The sequence below is a fragment of the Brienomyrus brachyistius genome, unplaced genomic scaffold (genome assembly GCF_023856365.1).
Source record: "Brienomyrus brachyistius isolate T26 unplaced genomic scaffold, BBRACH_0.4 scaffold140, whole genome shotgun sequence".
NCBI lineage: Eukaryota > Metazoa > Chordata > Actinopteri > Osteoglossiformes > Mormyridae > Brienomyrus > Brienomyrus brachyistius.
In genome coordinates, this window is record NW_026042415.1 from 19,787 (window position 1) to 39,934 (window position 20,148).

The 20,148-nt window shown below is 45.7% G+C and overlaps 4 protein-coding genes across 4 annotated transcripts; all 4 read left to right on the forward strand.

Moving 5' to 3' along the window:
* The first annotated feature begins 1,287 nt into the window (after nucleotides 1–1,287).
* LOC125727965 (nicotinamide/nicotinic acid mononucleotide adenylyltransferase 1-like) lies at nucleotides 1,288–3,910 on the forward strand. Its single transcript, XM_049004962.1, has 5 exons — nucleotides 1,288–1,350; nucleotides 2,289–2,397; nucleotides 2,650–2,833; nucleotides 2,944–3,092; nucleotides 3,495–3,910. The coding sequence occupies exons 1-5, from the start codon at nucleotides 1,288–1,290 to the stop codon at nucleotides 3,908–3,910; spliced, it is 921 nt and encodes a 306-aa protein (XP_048860919.1).
* Nucleotides 3,911–7,558: 3,648 nt separating this feature from the next.
* Nucleotides 7,559–9,108, forward strand: LOC125727966 (nicotinamide/nicotinic acid mononucleotide adenylyltransferase 1-like). Its single transcript, XM_049004963.1, has 3 exons — nucleotides 7,559–7,621; nucleotides 8,560–8,668; nucleotides 8,921–9,108. The coding sequence occupies exons 1-3, from the start codon at nucleotides 7,559–7,561 to the stop codon at nucleotides 9,106–9,108; spliced, it is 360 nt and encodes a 119-aa protein (XP_048860920.1).
* On the forward strand, nucleotides 9,099–10,465 carry LOC125727980 (nicotinamide/nicotinic acid mononucleotide adenylyltransferase 1-like). The gene is made up of 2 exons (XM_049005001.1): nucleotides 9,099–9,363; nucleotides 9,784–10,465. Exons 1-2 carry the CDS (start codon nucleotides 9,297–9,299, stop codon nucleotides 10,179–10,181), a joined length of 465 nt encoding a protein of 154 aa, XP_048860958.1. The 5' UTR covers nucleotides 9,099–9,296; the 3' UTR covers nucleotides 10,182–10,465.
* Nucleotides 10,466–15,369: 4,904 nt separating this feature from the next.
* LOC125727979 (nicotinamide/nicotinic acid mononucleotide adenylyltransferase 1-like) lies at nucleotides 15,370–16,836 on the forward strand. Its single transcript, XM_049004999.1, has 2 exons — nucleotides 15,370–15,634; nucleotides 16,055–16,836. Exons 1-2 carry the CDS (start codon nucleotides 15,568–15,570, stop codon nucleotides 16,450–16,452), a joined length of 465 nt encoding a protein of 154 aa, XP_048860956.1. The 5' UTR covers nucleotides 15,370–15,567; the 3' UTR covers nucleotides 16,453–16,836.
* The last annotated feature ends 3,312 nt before the right edge of the window (nucleotides 16,837–20,148 follow it).

The window sequence follows — 20,148 nt, forward strand, 5'->3', positions numbered from 1 at the left end:
TATTGCTCTTAATAAAGACTGTTTTACAATCCTAAATGACTTGAGTATTGACTTGAACAACTGTCCCCAGTCAGTAGATGTTGAAGGCATTCTATGTATATAAAGGCTTTAATCAACAAGTTTACACACTATGTAATAAGTTTTATGTTGAGGCTTAAGTGCTTGGTGCTGGACCCTTGAAGTTGTTTGTAGACAGCAAGCTGATGGTTTTTTCACTGCTTAAATTATTATTTTTTTTCACTAGTGCATAAATTAAAATACAGGTATGTCAATATACACTTTATTGTCAAAAGTACTGGGACACACATGAACTTTTGTCATGGCATGACATCCCATTCTTAATACAAAGGCTTTAACATGGAGTTGACCCACCCTTTGCAGCTATAACAGCTTCACCCCTTCTGGAAAGGCTGTCCACAAGGTGTAGGAGTGTGTTTGTGGGAATTTTTGACCGCTCTTCCAGGAGAGCATTTGTGAGGTCAGGCACTCATGTTGGACGAGAAGGCCAGGCTCACAGTCTCTGCTCTAATTCATCCCAAAGGTGTTCTATCCGGTTGAGGTCAGGGCTCTGTGCAGGCCAGTGAAGTTCCTCCACACCAGACTTGCTCATCCACGTGCTTATGGACCTTGCTTTGTGCATTGGTGTACAGTCATGTAGGAAAAGGAAGGGGCCATCCCCAAACTGTTCCCACAACGTTGGGAGCATGAAATTGTACAAAATGGCTTTGAATGCTGCAGCATTAGGAGTTCCTTTCACTGGCACTAAGGAGCCAAGCCCAACCCTAGAAAAGCAACCTCACACCATAATACATATTTCCATTTAAAGTAATGTTCTTTTTGATTCGTCGGCAGACAAAGATAAGATTTCGTCACACAACTGTACATGCGTTCTAAAACTTCGTAGCTTCCAAGGTCACAGTCACATGGCAATTGGTGTCCATACGAGCTTCGAAAAAGTACTTAATGGGGGCGGTCCAAGCTTCGATGTCTCGGAAGCATCCCATTTCCAGTGTTACAATGCAAATGTCCAATAAATGCTTTGCACTTTAGAATTCCAAAACGTTGCATGAGGTGTATTGGCTTTCGGCAAAGTATTCCAATATGTGCGCTTGCGCATTTATTATCTGCTATACATATTTCCATTTAAAGTAAGATTCATTTTGATTCGTCGGCAGACACAGTTCAGATTTCGTCACACAACTGTGGGCGTGGTTTACCGCAGCTGGGTTCAAATTTGCGCGCACGGGTTCAAAGCTTCCAGTATCGTCAGTCACATCATAACGGCCAATGTCTCGGAAACGTCCCATCGCTAGCGCTAAGCGCACACGCACTGCGCGGACCTTTGATGAGGTACTTTGGGCCACGAGTGCTTAAGTATACGGAGGGCTGAACATGTGTTGATTACAACTGGAGATGATCGGTTCGTTCGGGCTTGTATCCCGTTTGGGCAAAAAGCGAACAAGACCTATTATCTTCTGCTTTGATTGATGTACTGGTAGTAAAGCGTTAGACCATTTATTTTGTGATGTGGGATAGCTTTCACTGAAATATGCGATTAAACTACGTCTGTTCTATTCATGTTCATGATAACTGCGAATTAGGATAAGCAGTCACTTTGAAAATCACAAAAATGACGCTCGTGCCGTAATTTGGATCGCAACTGAAATGCATAACTTAAAGTTGGTCAGTAGTATGGTGCGTTATATCCTTATCTATAAACAGATTTCTGTCATGGAAATCACTTTCAGAATTCTGTTGAGGGAAATATTCAAAGCAGTGTTACAGATTATTGCTGGATTAAGTACTGAAATACTATTATAAAACTAAGAACCTAGAGTAAGAAGCTGAAGCATCCTGCTTGTTTTGGTGTATCTTTCAGTGGGTTAAGACCTTAGGTTGATAGTTGGAATGTCACTAGAATCAGAAAACTTTATTGATCCCGGAGGAAAGTGCTTATGCAGACTGCCACAACACAAAGACACAAGAACAATATAAAATAAAATAGTCTAGATAAAATCTAAATAGAAATCTGTAGAAAGAAAACAACCACAATATGAATAGACTATGCTACATACAGTAATGCTTAGTATAATATCTATCTATGTCACACAGCTGGATGGAAGATTATTGACATAAGTGGTAGTTTGGAATAAGTCATTGCGCTTTAGAAAATCAGTAGCAGTCTGGTGCCGTCATTGGACCCTGTCCTTCTGCCCATTCAGAAACCTGCATGTGACTACATGCACATTAGTGTCATTCTCTAATGTTTCCCATTTCATTTTCTGCAGGTACCGAAGAAATCAAAGGTGGTGCTGCTGTCTTGTGGGTCTTTCAACCCAGTGACAAATATGCACCTGCGCATGTTTGAACTGGCAAGAGATCACCTGGAGGACACGGGTACTGCTAGCCTTCATACACGGCACACTGGCCTGTCATAGGCTGCTGACAAAATGCATGTGCCGGCCCGGTTTCATGTAAAAAGTTGCCATTTTTAATGGGAACATTAAGTATGACATACCCAGCCTCTTTACTGGTTCATAGCGCTGTATTAACTTTTAGCTCATCGAAGTTTAAATGTGAAACTTACTTTGTTAAAAAGCATGAACCGCACTCAACATAGGACACCTGTGCTGTGCTTGGCTTCCACAGGACGGTATGAAGTGGTGAAGGGGATCCTGTCACCAGTGGGCGATGGCTACAAGAAGATAGGCCTGATCGAGGCCAGCCATCGGGTGGAAATGGCCAAGCTGGCGGTAGAGAGCTCCAGCTGGATTGAGGTGGACAGCTGGGAGAGCAGGCAGGCCGACTGGCAAGAGACAGTCAAAGTGCTACGGTGAGCTCGCCCTAAGGGTGAAAGAAGGACCCCAACTTTCAGCTATGAGTCTTTTCCTTTGACCGCTACACCCACTGTTGGCTGAACTAATCTTTAACATCTGCTCCCAGGCATCAACAACAGGAACTGCTCTCCCAGGAACCGGACACTGATGTGGTAGGCACTGCAAAACCTGGCAGGAAAAGAAAACGCATGGATGCCAGCAGTGCCACCAAGAGGAGGAAGCTCGAAGAGCCTGATATTGCACCTAAAAAAACAGGTAATAATTGGAGCTTCCCCTTACACAGTCCCTTTGCCTTCTTACTGCATTATGCCGCTCCCCTCGATGGTGTTGAAATTATCGGAACACTTGAATAGACATACAACATCCATCCATCCTTCTATCCATCTTCTACCCACTTATCCTGGCCTGGGACTGGTATCCCATCCTGGATATGCTCTTCTTTGCACCCTCTGCTGCCTGAAATTGGTCCCCCCACCCATACCATGACTTTAGGGTGGGGATTAATGGTTTGCAAAGATGGAATGTGGATTCTTGTTTGCTTTTCCTGCCCATAAATGTAGTAGCTGGGTGTGAATCTTCATTCTTTTGCTGTCACACTCAGTTCAGTAACCTGATTTCCCCCTGGGGATCTGTGAACTGCATCATTTAATACTGATGTTTCCGCTGCCTCCTCAGGTGAGCCGCGCGTGATGCTACTCTGCGGTGCTGATGTGCTGGAATCATTCGGTGTGCCGGGGCTGTGGAAGCCTCAGCACATCGAGGAGATTGCCAGCACATTTGGACTGGTGTGCATCACCCGCGGCGGATCGGATGCGGAAGCCTTCATACAGGGCTCCGACCTCCTCTTGCCACACCGCAGCAACATCCACGTGGTGCAGGAGTGGGTGGCCAACGATGTGTCGGCCACTCGCATCCGCCACGGGCTGCGGTGTGGCCACAGTGTCCGCTACCTTCTGCCCGACCCGGTGCTCGGCTACATTCAGGAGCGGCAGCTGTACAATGCGGAGAGTGAGCAGAGGAACGAAGGGGTTGTGCTGGCTCCTCTCCAGAAATGTGCAAGAACGCAGGAGTAAGCACAACCCCCCTCTGCCACTCTGCCCTCCTGTAGCCTCGTCAACTTGCCATTTCCATCTTCCCATTGGTTTGGAATCCCCTTAATGCATCACCAAGAGGAGGAAGCTTGAGGAGGCAGAGATTGCACCCAAGGGGCCACCTCAAAAAACAGGTATCAATCAAAACTTCCCCTTGCACAGTCCCCTTGTTTCCTTCTATCCATCTTCAGCCCACTTATCCTGGCCTGGGACTGGTATCCCATCCTGGATATGCTCCTCTTTGCACCCTCTGCTGCCTGAAATAGGACCCCCCCCCCCCCACCGATACCATGACTTTACGGTGGGGATTAGTGGTTTGTAAAGATGGAATTTGGTGGACACCGGTGGTCAGAGATGCTGTCAAGCTGAAGAAGGAGTCCTATTGGGCCTTTCTGGCCTGTGGGACTCCGGAGGCAGCTGATGATTACCAGCGGGCCGAGCGGGACGCGGCTTCGGCGGTCGCTGTGGCAATAACTCGGCTATGGGAGGAGTTTGGCGAGGCCATGGAGAACGACTTCTGGACGGCTCCGAGGAGATTCTGGTCCGGCGGCTCAGGGCGGGAAAGCGGTGCAGCATCAACACTGTTTATGGTGGGGATGGGGGTGCTGCTGACTTCAGCTGGGAGAGGGAAGTCTGGGTTTCCCTGCTTAGACTGCTGCTCCCGCGACCCGACCTGGAAAAGCGGTAGATGATGGATAGATGGATCTGTAAACTGCATCCTTTAATGCTGATGATTCTGCTGCCTCCCCAGACGAGCCGCGGTTGACGCTGCTGTTTGACGCTGACGTGCTGGACTCTTTCGGGGAGCCTGGGCTGTGGAAGCCCCAGGACACCGTGGAGATCATCAGCAGCTACAGACTGGTGGCTCCGACCTCCTCTGGCCACACTGCCGCAACGTCCACATGTTGTGCGAGTGGGTGACTGACAACGTGTCCGGTACCTGCTGCTCGACTCGGTGCTGAGCTACACCCAGGATCGGCGGCTCTACACTGCTGAGAGTGAGCAGAGGAATGCTGGCATTGTATTGGCTTCTCTGCAGAAACACGCGGGGAACCTAACTGACTTGAACAAATGTCCCCAGTCAGTAGATGTTGAATGCATTCTAAGTAAATAAAGGCTTTAATCGTCAAGTTTAAAGAATAAAGATTGTCTTTTCATTTTTTCAAGAAGTAAATAAGTGACAGAATTCATTTGTAGGCTTTATCTACAAAAGCTTCTTAACCATTCTCTAATTTTCATCACATGCCTTCTTCAAATTTCCTGTTAGTTTATTTTGTGATATGGCATATCTTTCAATGATGAAATATGATTAAAATCATAAAATTAGCCTCGTCATCTTGCCATTTCTATATTCCCATTTGGGAAGGGGAGGCAGCGTGTCGTTCAGTGGGCTAATCCTGTGTGCCTATAATCACAAGGTCACCGGTTCAAACCCAGCCTCAGCATGTCTGTGGGTCCTTGAGCTAGGCCCTTAACCCCCAGCTCCCCGGGTGCCGCTACAGGTGGCTGCCCTTCGCAGACAACTTACTAGATCTTGTGGAAGAAATTTCTCGAAGTCCGATGCTTAAGTGTTTGACAGAATTTTATTATTCGATGAGCTCAAAGGGAACAGACTCCCAGCAATCATGCGTCTCGTGTTCTGCTCCCCGAGCAACAAATGCATACATCTTTTATGGCCTAAAATGCGGCAGTCATCTGACAAATCAAGGACAAGTCGGATATCTGGACGTTCCAGTTACGTCTGCCTTTCAAGGTCCAGGCAGCAAAAGGAAAGCTAGACCATTTGGAGGTACCAGTTCCTTCTACTTTTTCAAGGTCCACCTATCAGCTTAGAACAAGTCTATCTATTTGGGACTTTTCCTTTTGCTATATCATTCTAGGACTCGTTGTTCTCTTTTTCTACATTTGATATTATCCAATACCATGCATGCATTTTATAATACCTTCTGCAACAGCTTACTTCTCAGGTCATGCCTTTGCTTTGACCTGGACCTCTTGCTGAACAAGCAATATATGGCAAACATGTTAATTCCTCTATAGAAAATAGAAATTTCTTACTTAAGTAGATTTGCATTATTGTTTGATACGTTCAATTAATGACAAGTAAATTACATTGTTTCAACCACTATGTGTAAATCAACAACACATTATAAACTCAATTGTTAACTACTGATTAGGTAATTCATTTTGCATAATCATCTATATTCCATTATTGATTACGGATTAGCATAATCAAGAATTTTATATCACAATCTACAAAGAGCAAGTCGAGGGAGGCATGAAGACAATTTCTCCACGGGGATCAATAAATTATCAATAATTATTATTTCTTGGGGATTCCCATATTGCTCTTAATAAAGACTGTTTTACAATCCTAAATGACTTGAGTATTGACTTGAACAACTGTCCCCAGTCAGTAGATGTTGAAGGCATTCTATGTATATAAAGGCTTTAATCAACAAGTTTACACACTATGTAATAAGTTTTATGTTGAGGCTTAAGTGCTTGGTGCTGGACCCTTGAAGTTGTTTGTAGACAGCAAGCTGATGGTTTTTTCACTGCTTAAATTATTATTTTTTTTCACTAGTGCATAAATTAAAATACAGGTATGTCAATATACACTTTATTGTCAAAAGTACTGGGACACACATGAACTTTTGTCATGGCATGACATCCCATTCTTAATACAAAGGCTTTAACATGGAGTTGACCCACCCTTTGCAGCTATAACAGCTTCACCCCTTCTGGAAAGGCTGTCCACAAGGTGTAGGAGTGTGTTTGTGGGAATTTTTGACCGCTCTTCCAGGAGAGCATTTGTGAGGTCAGGCACTCATGTTGGACGAGAAGGCCAGGCTCACAGTCTCTGCTCTAATTCATCCCAAAGGTGTTCTATCCGGTTGAGGTCAGGGCTCTGTGCAGGCCAGTGAAGTTCCTCCACACCAGACTTGCTCATCCACGTGCTTATGGACCTTGCTTTGTGCATTGGTGTACAGTCATGTAGGAAAAGGAAGGGGCCATCCCCAAACTGTTCCCACAACGTTGGGAGCATGAAATTGTACAAAATGGCTTTGAATGCTGCAGCATTAGGAGTTCCTTTCACTGGCACTAAGGAGCCAAGCCCAACCCTAGAAAAGCAACCTCACACCATAATACATATTTCCATTTAAAGTAATGTTCTTTTTGATTCGTCGGCAGACAAAGATAAGATTTCGTCACACAACTGTACATGCGTTCTAAAACTTCGTAGCTTCCAAGGTCACAGTCACATGGCAATTGGTGTCCATACGAGCTTCGAAAAAGTACTTAATGGGGGCGGTCCAAGCTTCGATGTCTCGGAAGCATCCCATTTCCAGTGTTACAATGCAAATGTCCAATAAATGCTTTGCACTTTAGAATTCCAAAACGTTGCATGAGGTGTATTGGCTTTCGGCAAAGTATTCCAATATGTGCGCTTGCGCATTTATTATCTGCTATACATATTTCCATTTAAAGTAAGATTCATTTTGATTCGTCGGCAGACACAGTTCAGATTTCGTCACACAACTGTGGGCGTGGTTTACCGCAGCTGGGTTCAAATTTGCGCGCACGGGTTCAAAGCTTCCAGTATCGTCAGTCACATCATAACGGCCAATGTCTCGGAAACGTCCCATCGCTAGCGCTAAGCGCACACGCACTGCGCGGACCTTTGATGAGGTACTTTGGGCCACGAGTGCTTAAGTATACGGAGGGCTGAACATGTGTTGATTACAACTGGAGATGATCGGTTCGTTCGGGCTTGTATCCCGTTTGGGCAAAAAGCGAACAAGACCTATTATCTTCTGCTTTGATTGATGTACTGGTAGTAAAGCGTTAGACCATTTATTTTGTGATGTGGGATAGCTTTCACTGAAATATGCGATTAAACTACGTCTGTTCTATTCATGTTCATGATAACTGCGAATTAGGATAAGCAGTCACTTTGAAAATCACAAAAATGACGCTCGTGCCGTAATTTGGATCGCAACTGAAATGCATAACTTAAAGTTGGTCAGTAGTATGGTGCGTTATATCCTTATCTATAAACAGATTTCTGTCATGGAAATCACTTTCAGAATTCTGTTGAGGGAAATATTCAAAGCAGTGTTACAGATTATTGCTGGATTAAGTACTGAAATACTATTATAAAACTAAGAACCTAGAGTAAGAAGCTGAAGCATCCTGCTTGTTTTGGTGTATCTTTCAGTGGGTTAAGACCTTAGGTTGATAGTTGGAATGTCACTAGAATCAGAAAACTTTATTGATCCCGGAGGAAAGTGCTTATGCAGACTGCCACAACACAAAGACACAAGAACAATATAAAATAAAATAGTCTAGATAAAATCTAAATAGAAATCTGTAGAAAGAAAACAACCACAATATGAATAGACTATGCTACATACAGTAATGCTTAGTATAATATCTATCTATGTCACACAGCTGGATGGAAGATTATTGACATAAGTGGTAGTTTGGAATAAGTCATTGCGCTTTAGAAAATCAGTAGCAGTCTGGTGCCGTCATTGGACCCTGTCCTTCTGCCCATTCAGAAACCTGCATGTGACTACATGCACATTAGTGTCATTCTCTAATGTTTCCCATTTCATTTTCTGCAGGTACCGAAGAAATCAAAGGTGGTGCTGCTGTCTTGTGGGTCTTTCAACCCAGTGACAAATATGCACCTGCGCATGTTTGAACTGGCAAGAGATCACCTGGAGGACACGGGTACTGCTAGCCTTCATACACGGCACACTGGCCTGTCATAGGCTGCTGACAAAATGCATGTGCCGGCCCGGTTTCATGTAAAAAGTTGCCATTTTTAATGGGAACATTAAGTATGACATACCCAGCCTCTTTACTGGTTCATAGCGCTGTATTAACTTTTAGCTCATCGAAGTTTAAATGTGAAACTTACTTTGTTAAAAAGCATGAACCGCACTCAACATAGGACACCTGTGCTGTGCTTGGCTTCCACAGGACGGTATGAAGTGGTGAAGGGGATCCTGTCACCAGTGGGCGATGGCTACATGAAGAAAGGCCTGATCGAGGCCAGCCATCGGGTGGAAATGGCCAAGCTGGCGGTAGAGAGCTCCAGCTGGATTGAGGTGGACAGCTGGGAGAGCAGGCAGGCCGACTGGCAAGAGACAGTCAAAGTGCTACGGTGAGCTCGCCCTAAGGGTGAAAGAAGGACCCCAACTTTCAGCTATGAGTCTTTTCCTTTGACCGCTACACCCACTGTTGGCTGAACTAATCTTTAACATCTGCTCCCAGGCATCAACAACAGGAACTGCTCTCCCAGGAACCGGACACTGATGTGGTAGGCACTGCAAAACCTGGCAGGAAAAGAAAACGCATGGATGCCAGCAGTGCCACCAAGAGGAGGAAGCTCGAAGAGCCTGATATTGCACCTAAAAAAACAGGTAATAATTGGAGCTTCCCCTTACACAGTCCCTTTGCCTTCTTACTGCATTATGCCGCTCCCCTCGATGGTGTTGAAATTATCGGAACACTTGAATAGACATACAACATCCATCCATCCTTCTATCCATCTTCTACCCACTTATCCTGGCCTGGGACTGGTATCCCATCCTGGATATGCTCTTCTTTGCACCCTCTGCTGCCTGAAATTGGTCCCCCCACCCATACCATGACTTTAGGGTGGGGATTAATGGTTTGCAAAGATGGAATGTGGATTCTTGTTTGCTTTTCCTGCCCATAAATGTAGTAGCTGGGTGTGAATCTTCATTCTTTTGCTGTCACACTCAGTTCAGTAACCTGATTTCCCCCTGGGGATCTGTGAACTGCATCATTTAATACTGATGTTTCCGCTGCCTCCTCAGGTGAGCCGCGCGTGATGCTACTCTGCGGTGCTGATGTGCTGGAATCATTCGGTGTGCCGGGGCTGTGGAAGCCTCAGCACATCGAGGAGATTGCCAGCACATTTGGACTGGTGTGCATCACCCGCGGCGGATCGGATGCGGAAGCCTTCATACAGGGCTCCGACCTCCTCTTGCCACACCGCAGCAACATCCACGTGGTGCAGGAGTGGGTGGCCAACGATGTGTCGGCCACTCGCATCCGCCACGGGCTGCGGTGTGGCCACAGTGTCCGCTACCTTCTGCCCGACCCGGTGCTCGGCTACATTCAGGAGCGGCAGCTGTACAATGCGGAGAGTGAGCAGAGGAACGAAGGGGTTGTGCTGGCTCCTCTCCAGAAATGTGCAAGAACGCAGGAGTAAGCACAACCCCCCTCTGCCACTCTGCCCTCCTGTAGCCTCGTCAACTTGCCATTTCCATCTTCCCATTGGTTTGGAATCCCCTTAATGCATCACCAAGAGGAGGAAGCTTGAGGAGGCAGAGATTGCACCCAAGGGGCCACCTCAAAAAACAGGTATCAATCAAAACTTCCCCTTGCACAGTCCCCTTGTTTCCTTCTATCCATCTTCAGCCCACTTATCCTGGCCTGGGACTGGTATCCCATCCTGGATATGCTCCTCTTTGCACCCTCTGCTGCCTGAAATAGGACCCCCCCCCCCCCACCGATACCATGACTTTACGGTGGGGATTAGTGGTTTGTAAAGATGGAATTTGGTGGACACCGGTGGTCAGAGATGCTGTCAAGCTGAAGAAGGAGTCCTATTGGGCCTTTCTGGCCTGTGGGACTCCGGAGGCAGCTGATGATTACCAGCGGGCCGAGCGGGACGCGGCTTCGGCGGTCGCTGTGGCAATAACTCGGCTATGGGAGGAGTTTGGCGAGGCCATGGAGAACGACTTCTGGACGGCTCCGAGGAGATTCTGGTCCGGCGGCTCAGGGCGGGAAAGCGGTGCAGCATCAACACTGTTTATGGTGGGGATGGGGGTGCTGCTGACTTCAGCTGGGAGAGGGAAGTCTGGGTTTCCCTGCTTAGACTGCTGCTCCCGCGACCCGACCTGGAAAAGCGGTAGATGATGGATAGATGGATCTGTAAACTGCATCCTTTAATGCTGATGATTCTGCTGCCTCCCCAGACGAGCCGCGGTTGACGCTGCTGTTTGACGCTGACGTGCTGGACTCTTTCGGGGAGCCTGGGCTGTGGAAGCCCCAGGACACCGTGGAGATCATCAGCAGCTACAGACTGGTGGCTCCGACCTCCTCTGGCCACACTGCCGCAACGTCCACATGTTGTGCGAGTGGGTGACTGACAACGTGTCCGGTACCTGCTGCTCGACTCGGTGCTGAGCTACACCCAGGATCGGCGGCTCTACACTGCTGAGAGTGAGCAGAGGAATGCTGGCATTGTATTGGCTTCTCTGCAGAAACACGCGGGGAACCTAACTGACTTGAACAAATGTCCCCAGTCAGTAGATGTTGAATGCATTCTAAGTAAATAAAGGCTTTAATCGTCAAGTTTAAAGAATAAAGATTGTCTTTTCATTTTTTCAAGAAGTAAATAAGTGACAGAATTCATTTGTAGGCTTTATCTACAAAAGCTTCTTAACCATTCTCTAATTTTCATCACATGCCTTCTTCAAATTTCCTGTTAGTTTATTTTGTGATATGGCATATCTTTCAATGATGAAATATGATTAAAATCATAAAATTAGCCTCGTCATCTTGCCATTTCTATATTCCCATTTGGGAAGGGGAGGCAGCGTGTCGTTCAGTGGGCTAATCCTGTGTGCCTATAATCACAAGGTCACCGGTTCAAACCCAGCCTCAGCATGTCTGTGGGTCCTTGAGCTAGGCCCTTAACCCCCAGCTCCCCGGGTGCCGCTACAGGTGGCTGCCCTTCGCAGACAACTTACTAGATCTTGTGGAAGAAATTTCTCGAAGTCCGATGCTTAAGTGTTTGACAGAATTTTATTATTCGATGAGCTCAAAGGGAACAGACTCCCAGCAATCATGCGTCTCGTGTTCTGCTCCCCGAGCAACAAATGCATACATCTTTTATGGCCTAAAATGCGGCAGTCATCTGACAAATCAAGGACAAGTCGGATATCTGGACGTTCCAGTTACGTCTGCCTTTCAAGGTCCAGGCAGCAAAAGGAAAGCTAGACCATTTGGAGGTACCAGTTCCTTCTACTTTTTCAAGGTCCACCTATCAGCTTAGAACAAGTCTATCTATTTGGGACTTTTCCTTTTGCTATATCATTCTAGGACTCGTTGTTCTCTTTTTCTACATTTGATATTATCCAATACCATGCATGCATTTTATAATACCTTCTGCAACAGCTTACTTCTCAGGTCATGCCTTTGCTTTGACCTGGACCTCTTGCTGAACAAGCAATATATGGCAAACATGTTAATTCCTCTATAGAAAATAGAAATTTCTTACTTAAGTAGATTTGCATTATTGTTTGATACGTTCAATTAATGACAAGTAAATTACATTGTTTCAACCACTATGTGTAAATCAACAACACATTATAAACTCAATTGTTAACTACTGATTAGGTAATTCATTTTGCATAATCATCTATATTCCATTATTGATTACGGATTAGCATAATCAAGAATTTTATATCACAATCTACAAAGAGCAAGTCGAGGGAGGCATGAAGACAATTTCTCCACGGGGATCAATAAATTATCAATAATTATTATTTCTTGGGGATTCCCATATTGCTCTTAATAAAGACTGTTTTACAATCCTAAATGACTTGAGTATTGACTTGAACAACTGTCCCCAGTCAGTAGATGTTGAAGGCATTCTATGTATATAAAGGCTTTAATCAACAAGTTTACACACTATGTAATAAGTTTTATGTTGAGGCTTAAGTGCTTGGTGCTGGACCCTTGAAGTTGTTTGTAGACAGCAAGCTGATGGTTTTTTCACTGCTTAAATTATTATTTTTTTTCACTAGTGCATAAATTAAAATACAGGTATGTCAATATACACTTTATTGTCAAAAGTACTGGGACACACATGAACTTTTGTCATGGCATGACATCCCATTCTTAATACAAAGGCTTTAACATGGAGTTGACCCACCCTTTGCAGCTATAACAGCTTCACCCCTTCTGGAAAGGCTGTCCACAAGGTGTAGGAGTGTGTTTGTGGGAATTTTTGACCGCTCTTCCAGGAGAGCATTTGTGAGGTCAGGCACTCATGTTGGACGAGAAGGCCAGGCTCACAGTCTCTGCTCTAATTCATCCCAAAGGTGTTCTATCCGGTTGAGGTCAGGGCTCTGTGCAGGCCAGTGAAGTTCCTCCACACCAGACTTGCTCATCCACGTGCTTATGGACCTTGCTTTGTGCATTGGTGTACAGTCATGTAGGAAAAGGAAGGGGCCATCCCCAAACTGTTCCCACAACGTTGGGAGCATGAAATTGTACAAAATGGCTTTGAATGCTGCAGCATTAGGAGTTCCTTTCACTGGCACTAAGGAGCCAAGCCCAACCCTAGAAAAGCAACCTCACACCATAATACATATTTCCATTTAAAGTAATGTTCTTTTTGATTCGTCGGCAGACAAAGATAAGATTTCGTCACACAACTGTACATGCGTTCTAAAACTTCGTAGCTTCCAAGGTCACAGTCACATGGCAATTGGTGTCCATACGAGCTTCGAAAAAGTACTTAATGGGGGCGGTCCAAGCTTCGATGTCTCGGAAGCATCCCATTTCCAGTGTTACAATGCAAATGTCCAATAAATGCTTTGCACTTTAGAATTCCAAAACGTTGCATGAGGTGTATTGGCTTTCGGCAAAGTATTCCAATATGTGCGCTTGCGCATTTATTATCTGCTATACATATTTCCATTTAAAGTAAGATTCATTTTGATTCGTCGGCAGACACAGTTCAGATTTCGTCACACAACTGTGGGCGTGGTTTACCGCAGCTGGGTTCAAATTTGCGCGCACGGGTTCAAAGCTTCCAGTATCGTCAGTCACATCATAACGGCCAATGTCTCGGAAACGTCCCATCGCTAGCGCTAAGCGCACACGCACTGCGCGGACCTTTGATGAGGTACTTTGGGCCACGAGTGCTTAAGTATACGGAGGGCTGAACATGTGTTGATTACAACTGGAGATGATCGGTTCGTTCGGGCTTGTATCCCGTTTGGGCAAAAAGCGAACAAGACCTATTATCTTCTGCTTTGATTGATGTACTGGTAGTAAAGCGTTAGACCATTTATTTTGTGATGTGGGATAGCTTTCACTGAAATATGCGATTAAACTACGTCTGTTCTATTCATGTTCATGATAACTGCGAATTAGGATAAGCAGTCACTTTGAAAATCACAAAAATGACGCTCGTGCCGTAATTTGGATCGCAACTGAAATGCATAACTTAAAGTTGGTCAGTAGTATGGTGCGTTATATCCTTATCTATAAACAGATTTCTGTCATGGAAATCACTTTCAGAATTCTGTTGAGGGAAATATTCAAAGCAGTGTTACAGATTATTGCTGGATTAAGTACTGAAATACTATTATAAAACTAAGAACCTAGAGTAAGAAGCTGAAGCATCCTGCTTGTTTTGGTGTATCTTTCAGTGGGTTAAGACCTTAGGTTGATAGTTGGAATGTCACTAGAATCAGAAAACTTTATTGATCCCGGAGGAAAGTGCTTATGCAGACTGCCACAACACAAAGACACAAGAACAATATAAAATAAAATAGTCTAGATAAAATCTAAATAGAAATCTGTAGAAAGAAAACAACCACAATATGAATAGACTATGCTACATACAGTAATGCTTAGTATAATATCTATCTATGTCACACAGCTGGATGGAAGATTATTGACATAAGTGGTAGTTTGGAATAAGTCATTGCGCTTTAGAAAATCAGTAGCAGTCTGGTGCCGTCATTGGACCCTGTCCTTCTGCCCATTCAGAAACCTGCATGTGACTACATGCACATTAGTGTCATTCTCTAATGTTTCCCATTTCATTTTCTGCAGGTACCGAAGAAATCAAAGGTGGTGCTGCTGTCTTGTGGGTCTTTCAACCCAGTGACAAATATGCACCTGCGCATGTTTGAACTGGCAAGAGATCACCTGGAGGACACGGGTACTGCTAGCCTTCATACACGGCACACTGGCCTGTCATAGGCTGCTGACAAAATGCATGTGCCGGCCCGGTTTCATGTAAAAAGTTGCCATTTTTAATGGGAACATTAAGTATGACATACCCAGCCTCTTTACTGGTTCATAGCGCTGTATTAACTTTTAGCTCATCGAAGTTTAAATGTGAAACTTACTTTGTTAAAAAGCATGAACCGCACTCAACATAGGACACCTGTGCTGTGCTTGGCTTCCACAGGACGGTATGAAGTGGTGAAGGGGATCCTGTCACCAGTGGGCGATGGCTACAAGAAGATAGGCCTGATCGAGGCCAGCCATCGGGTGGAAATGGCCAAGCTGGCGGTAGAGAGCTCCAGCTGGATTGAGGTGGACAGCTGGGAGAGCAGGCAGGCCGACTGGCAAGAGACAGTCAAAGTGCTACGGTGAGCTCGCCCTAAGGGTGAAAGAAGGACCCCAACTTTCAGCTATGAGTCTTTTCCTTTGACCGCTACACCCACTGTTGGCTGAACTAATCTTTAACATCTGCTCCCAGGCATCAACAACAGGAACTGCTCTCCCAGGAACCGGACACTGATGTGGTAGGCACTGCAAAACCTGGCAGGAAAAGAAAACGCATGGATGCCAGCAGTGCCACCAAGAGGAGGAAGCTCGAAGAGCCTGATATTGCACCTAAAAAAACAGGTAATAATTGGAGCTTCCCCTTACACAGTCCCTTTGCCTTCTTACTGCATTATGCCGCTCCCCTCGATGGTGTTGAAATTATCGGAACACTTGAATAGACATACAACATCCATCCATCCTTCTATCCATCTTCTACCCACTTATCCTGGCCTGGGACTGGTATCCCATCCTGGATATGCTCTTCTTTGCACCCTCTGCTGCCTGAAATTGGTCCCCCCACCCATACCATGACTTTAGGGTGGGGATTAATGGTTTGCAAAGATGGAATGTGGATTCTTGTTTGCTTTTCCTGCCCATAAATGTAGTAGCTGGGTGTGAATCTTCATTCTTTTGCTGTCACACTCAGTTCAGTAACCTGATTTCCCCCTGGGGATCTGTGAACTGCATCATTTAATACTGATGTTTCCGCTGCCTCCTCAGGTGAGCCGCGCGTGATGCTACTCTGCGGTGCTGATGTGCTGGAATCATTCGGTGTGCCGGGGCTGTGGAAGCCTCAGCACATCGAGGAGATTGCCAGCACATTTGGACTGGTGTGCATCACCCGCGGCGGATCGGATGCGGAAGCCTTCATACAGGGCTCCGACCTCCTCTTGCCACACCGCAGCAACATCCACGTGGTGCAGGAGTGGGTGGCCAACGATGTGTCGGCCACTCGCATCCGCCACGGGCTGCGGTGTGGCCACAGTGTCCGCTACCTTCTGCCCGACCCGGTGCTCGGCTACATTCAGGAGCGGCAGCTGTACAATGCGGAGAGTGAGCAGAGGAACGAAGGGGTTGTGCTGGCTCCTCTCCAGAAATGTGCAAGAACGCAGGAGTAAGCACAACCCCCCTCTGCCACTCTGCCCTCCTGTAGCCTCGTCAACTTGCCATTTCCATCTTCCCATTGGTTTGGAATCCCCTTAATGCATCACCAAGAGGAGGAAGCTTGAGGAGGCAGAGATTGCACCCAAGGGGCCACCTCAAAAAACAGGTATCAATCAAAACTTCCCCTTGCACAGTCCCCTTGTTTCCTTCTATCCATCTTCAGCCCACTTATCCTGGCCTGGGACTGGTATCCCATCCTGGATATGCTCCTCTTTGCACCCTCTGCTGCCTGAAATAGGACCCCCCCCCCCCCACCGATACCATGACTTTACGGTGGGGATTAGTGGTTTGTAAAGATGGAATTTGGTGGACACCGGTGGTCAGAGATGCTGTCAAGCTGAAGAAGGAGTCCTATTGGGCCTTTCTGGCCTGTGGGACTCCGGAGGCAGCTGATGATTACCAGCGGGCCGAGCGGGACGCGGCTTCGGCGGTCGCTGTGGCAATAACTCGGCTATGGGAGGAGTTTGGCGAGGCCATGGAGAACGACTTCTGGACGGCTCCGAGGAGATTCTGGTCCGGCGGCTCAGGGCGGGAAAGCGGTGCAGCATCAACACTGTTTATGGTGGGGATGGGGGTGCTGCTGACTTCAGCTGGGAGAGGGAAGTCTGGGTTTCCCTGCTTAGACTGCTGCTCCCGCGACCCGACCTGGAAAAGCGGTAGATGATGGATAGATGGATCTGTAAACTGCATCCTTTAATGCTGATGATTCTGCTGCCTCCCCAGACGAGCCGCGGTTGACGCTGCTGTTTGACGCTGACGTGCTGGACTCTTTCGGGGAGCCTGGGCTGTGGAAGCCCCAGGACACCGTGGAGATCATCAGCAGCTACAGACTGGTGGCTCCGACCTCCTCTGGCCACACTGCCGCAACGTCCACATGTTGTGCGAGTGGGTGACTGACAACGTGTCCGGTACCTGCTGCTCGACTCGGTGCTGAGCTACACCCAGGATCGGCGGCTCTACACTGCTGAGAGTGAGCAGAGGAATGCTGGCATTGTATTGGCTTCTCTGCAGAAACACGCGGGGAACCTAACTGACTTGAACAAATGTCCCCAGTCAGTAGATGTTGAATGCATTCTAAGTAAATAAAGGCTTTAATCGTCAAGTTTAAAGAATAAAGATTGTCTTTTCATTTTTTCAAGAAGTAAATAAGTGACAGAATTCATTTGTAGGCTTTATCTACAAAAGCTTCTTAACCATTCTCTAATTTTCATCACATGCCTTCTTCAAATTTCCTGTTAGTTTATTTTGTGATATGGCATATCTTTCAATGATGAAATATGATTAAAATCATAAAATTAGCCTCGTCATCTTGCCATTTCTATATTCCCATTTGGGAAGGGGAGGCAGCGTGTCGTTCAGTGGGCTAATCCTGTGTGCCTATAATCACAAGGTCACCGGTTCAAACCCAGCCTCAGCATGTCTGTGGGTCCTTGAGCTAGGCCCTTAACCCCCAGCTCCCCGGGTGCCGCTACAGGTGGCTGCCCTTCGCAGACAACTTACTAGATCTTGTGGAAGAAATTTCTCGAAGTCCGATGCTTAAGTGTTTGACAGAATTTTATTATTCGATGAGCTCAAAGGGAACAGACTCCCAGCAATCATGCGTCTCGTGTTCTGCTCCCCGAGCAACAAATGCATACATCTTTTATGGCCTAAAATGCGGCAGTCATCTGACAAATCAAGGACAAGTCGGATATCTGGACGTTCCAGTTACGTCTGCCTTTCAAGGTCCAGGCAGCAAAAGGAAAGCTAGACCATTTGGAGGTACCAGTTCCTTCTACTTTTTCAAGGTCCACCTATCAGCTTAGAACAAGTCTATCTATTTGGGACTTTTCCTTTTGCTATATCATTCTAGGACTCGTTGTTCTCTTTTTCTACATTTGATATTATCCAATACCATGCATGCATTTTATAATACCTTCTGCAACAGCTTACTTCTCAGGTCATGCCTTTGCTTTGACCTGGACCTCTTGCTGAACAAGCAATATATGGCAAACATGTTAATTCCTCTATAGAAAATAGAAATTTCTTACTTAAGTAGATTTGCATTATTGTTTGATACGTTCAATTAATGACAAGTAAATTACATTGTTTCAACCACTATGTGTAAATCAACAACACATTATAAACTCAATTGTTAACTACTGATTAGGTAATTCATTTTGCATAATCATCTATATTCCATTATTGATTACGGATTAGCATAATCAAGAATTTTATATCACAATCTACAAAGAGCAAGTCGAGGGAGGCATGAAGACAATTTCTCCACGGGGATCAATAAATTATCAATAATTATTATTTCTTGGGGATTCCCATATTGCTCTTAATAAAGACTGTTTTACAATCCTAAATGACTTGAGTATTGACTTGAACAACTGTCCCCAGTCAGTAGATGTTGAAGGCATTCTATGTATATAAAGGCTTTAATCAACAAGTTTACACACTATGTAATAAGTTTTATGTTGAGGCTTAAGTGCTTGGTGCTGGACCCTTGAAGTTGTTTGTAGACAGCAAGCTGATGGTTTTTTCACTGCTTAAATTATTATTTTTTTTCACTAGTGCATAAATTAAAATACAGGTATGTCAATATACACTTTATTGTCAAAAGTACTGGGACACACATGAACTTTTGTCATGGCATGACATCCCATTCTTAATACAAAGGCTTTAACATGGAGTTGACCCACCCTTTGCAGCTATAACAGCTTCACCCCTTCTGGAAAGGCTGTCCACAAGGTGTAGGAGTGTGTTTGTGGGAATTTTTGACCGCTCTTCCAGGAGAGCATTTGTGAGGTCAGGCACTCATGTTGGACGAGAAGGCCAGGCTCACAGTCTCTGCTCTAATTCATCCCAAAGGTGTTCTATCCGGTTGAGGTCAGGGCTCTGTGCAGGCCAGTGAAGTTCCTCCACACCAGACTTGCTCATCCACGTGCTTATGGACCTTGCTTTGTGCATTGGTGTACAGTCATGTAGGAAAAGGAAGGGGCCATCCCCAAACTGTTCCCACAACGTTGGGAGCATGAAATTGTACAAAATGGCTTTGAATGCTGCAGCATTAGGAGTTCCTTTCACTGGCACTAAGGAGCCAAGCCCAACCCTAGAAAAGCAACCTCACACCATAATACATATTTCCATTTAAAGTAATGTTCTTTTTGATTCGTCGGCAGACAAAGATAAGATTTCGTCACACAACTGTACATGCGTTCTAAAACTTCGTAGCTTCCAAGGTCACAGTCACATGGCAATTGGTGTCCATACGAGCTTCGAAAAAGTACTTAATGGGGGCGGTCCAAGCTTCGATGTCTCGGAAGCATCCCATTTCCAGTGTTACAATGCAAATGTCCAATAAATGCTTTGCACTTTAGAATTCCAAAACGTTGCATGAGGTGTATTGGCTTTCGGCAAAGTATTCCAATATGTGCGCTTGCGCATTTATTATCTGCTATACATATTTCCATTTAAAGTAAGATTCATTTTGATTCGTCGGCAGACACAGTTCAGATTTCGTCACACAACTGTGGGCGTGGTTTACCGCAGCTGGGTTCAAATTTGCGCGCACGGGTTCAAAGCTTCCAGTATCGTCAGTCACATCATAACGGCCAATGTCTCGGAAACGTCCCATCGCTAGCGCTAAGCGCACACGCACTGCG

Excerpts from the sequence above, each read along its gene's own strand:
- LOC125727979 (XM_049004999.1), top strand. The coding sequence starts at position 15,568 with ATGGATGCCAGCAGTGCCACCAAGAGGAGGAAGCTCGAAGAGCCTGAT. Across the intron at positions 15,635-16,054 it reads TATTGCACCTAAAAAAACAG|GTGAGCCGCGCGTGATGCTA; the intron begins GTAATAATTGGA and ends CTGCCTCCTCAG.
- LOC125727980 (XM_049005001.1), top strand. The coding sequence starts at position 9,297 with ATGGATGCCAGCAGTGCCACCAAGAGGAGGAAGCTCGAAGAGCCTGAT. Across the intron at positions 9,364-9,783 it reads TATTGCACCTAAAAAAACAG|GTGAGCCGCGCGTGATGCTA; the intron begins GTAATAATTGGA and ends CTGCCTCCTCAG.
- LOC125727965 (XM_049004962.1), top strand. The coding sequence starts at position 1,288 with ATGTCTCGGAAACGTCCCATCGCTAGCGCTAAGCGCACACGCACTGCG. Across the intron at positions 2,834-2,943 it reads GAGACAGTCAAAGTGCTACG|GCATCAACAACAGGAACTGC; the intron begins GTGAGCTCGCCC and ends ATCTGCTCCCAG. Across the intron at positions 3,093-3,494 it reads TATTGCACCTAAAAAAACAG|TTTCCGCTGCCTCCTCAGGT; the intron begins GTAATAATTGGA and ends TTAATACTGATG.
- LOC125727966 (XM_049004963.1), top strand. The coding sequence starts at position 7,559 with ATGTCTCGGAAACGTCCCATCGCTAGCGCTAAGCGCACACGCACTGCG. Across the intron at positions 7,622-8,559 it reads CTGCGCGGACCTTTGATGAG|GTACCGAAGAAATCAAAGGT; the intron begins GTACTTTGGGCC and ends CATTTTCTGCAG. Across the intron at positions 8,669-8,920 it reads AGATCACCTGGAGGACACGG|GACGGTATGAAGTGGTGAAG; the intron begins GTACTGCTAGCC and ends TGGCTTCCACAG.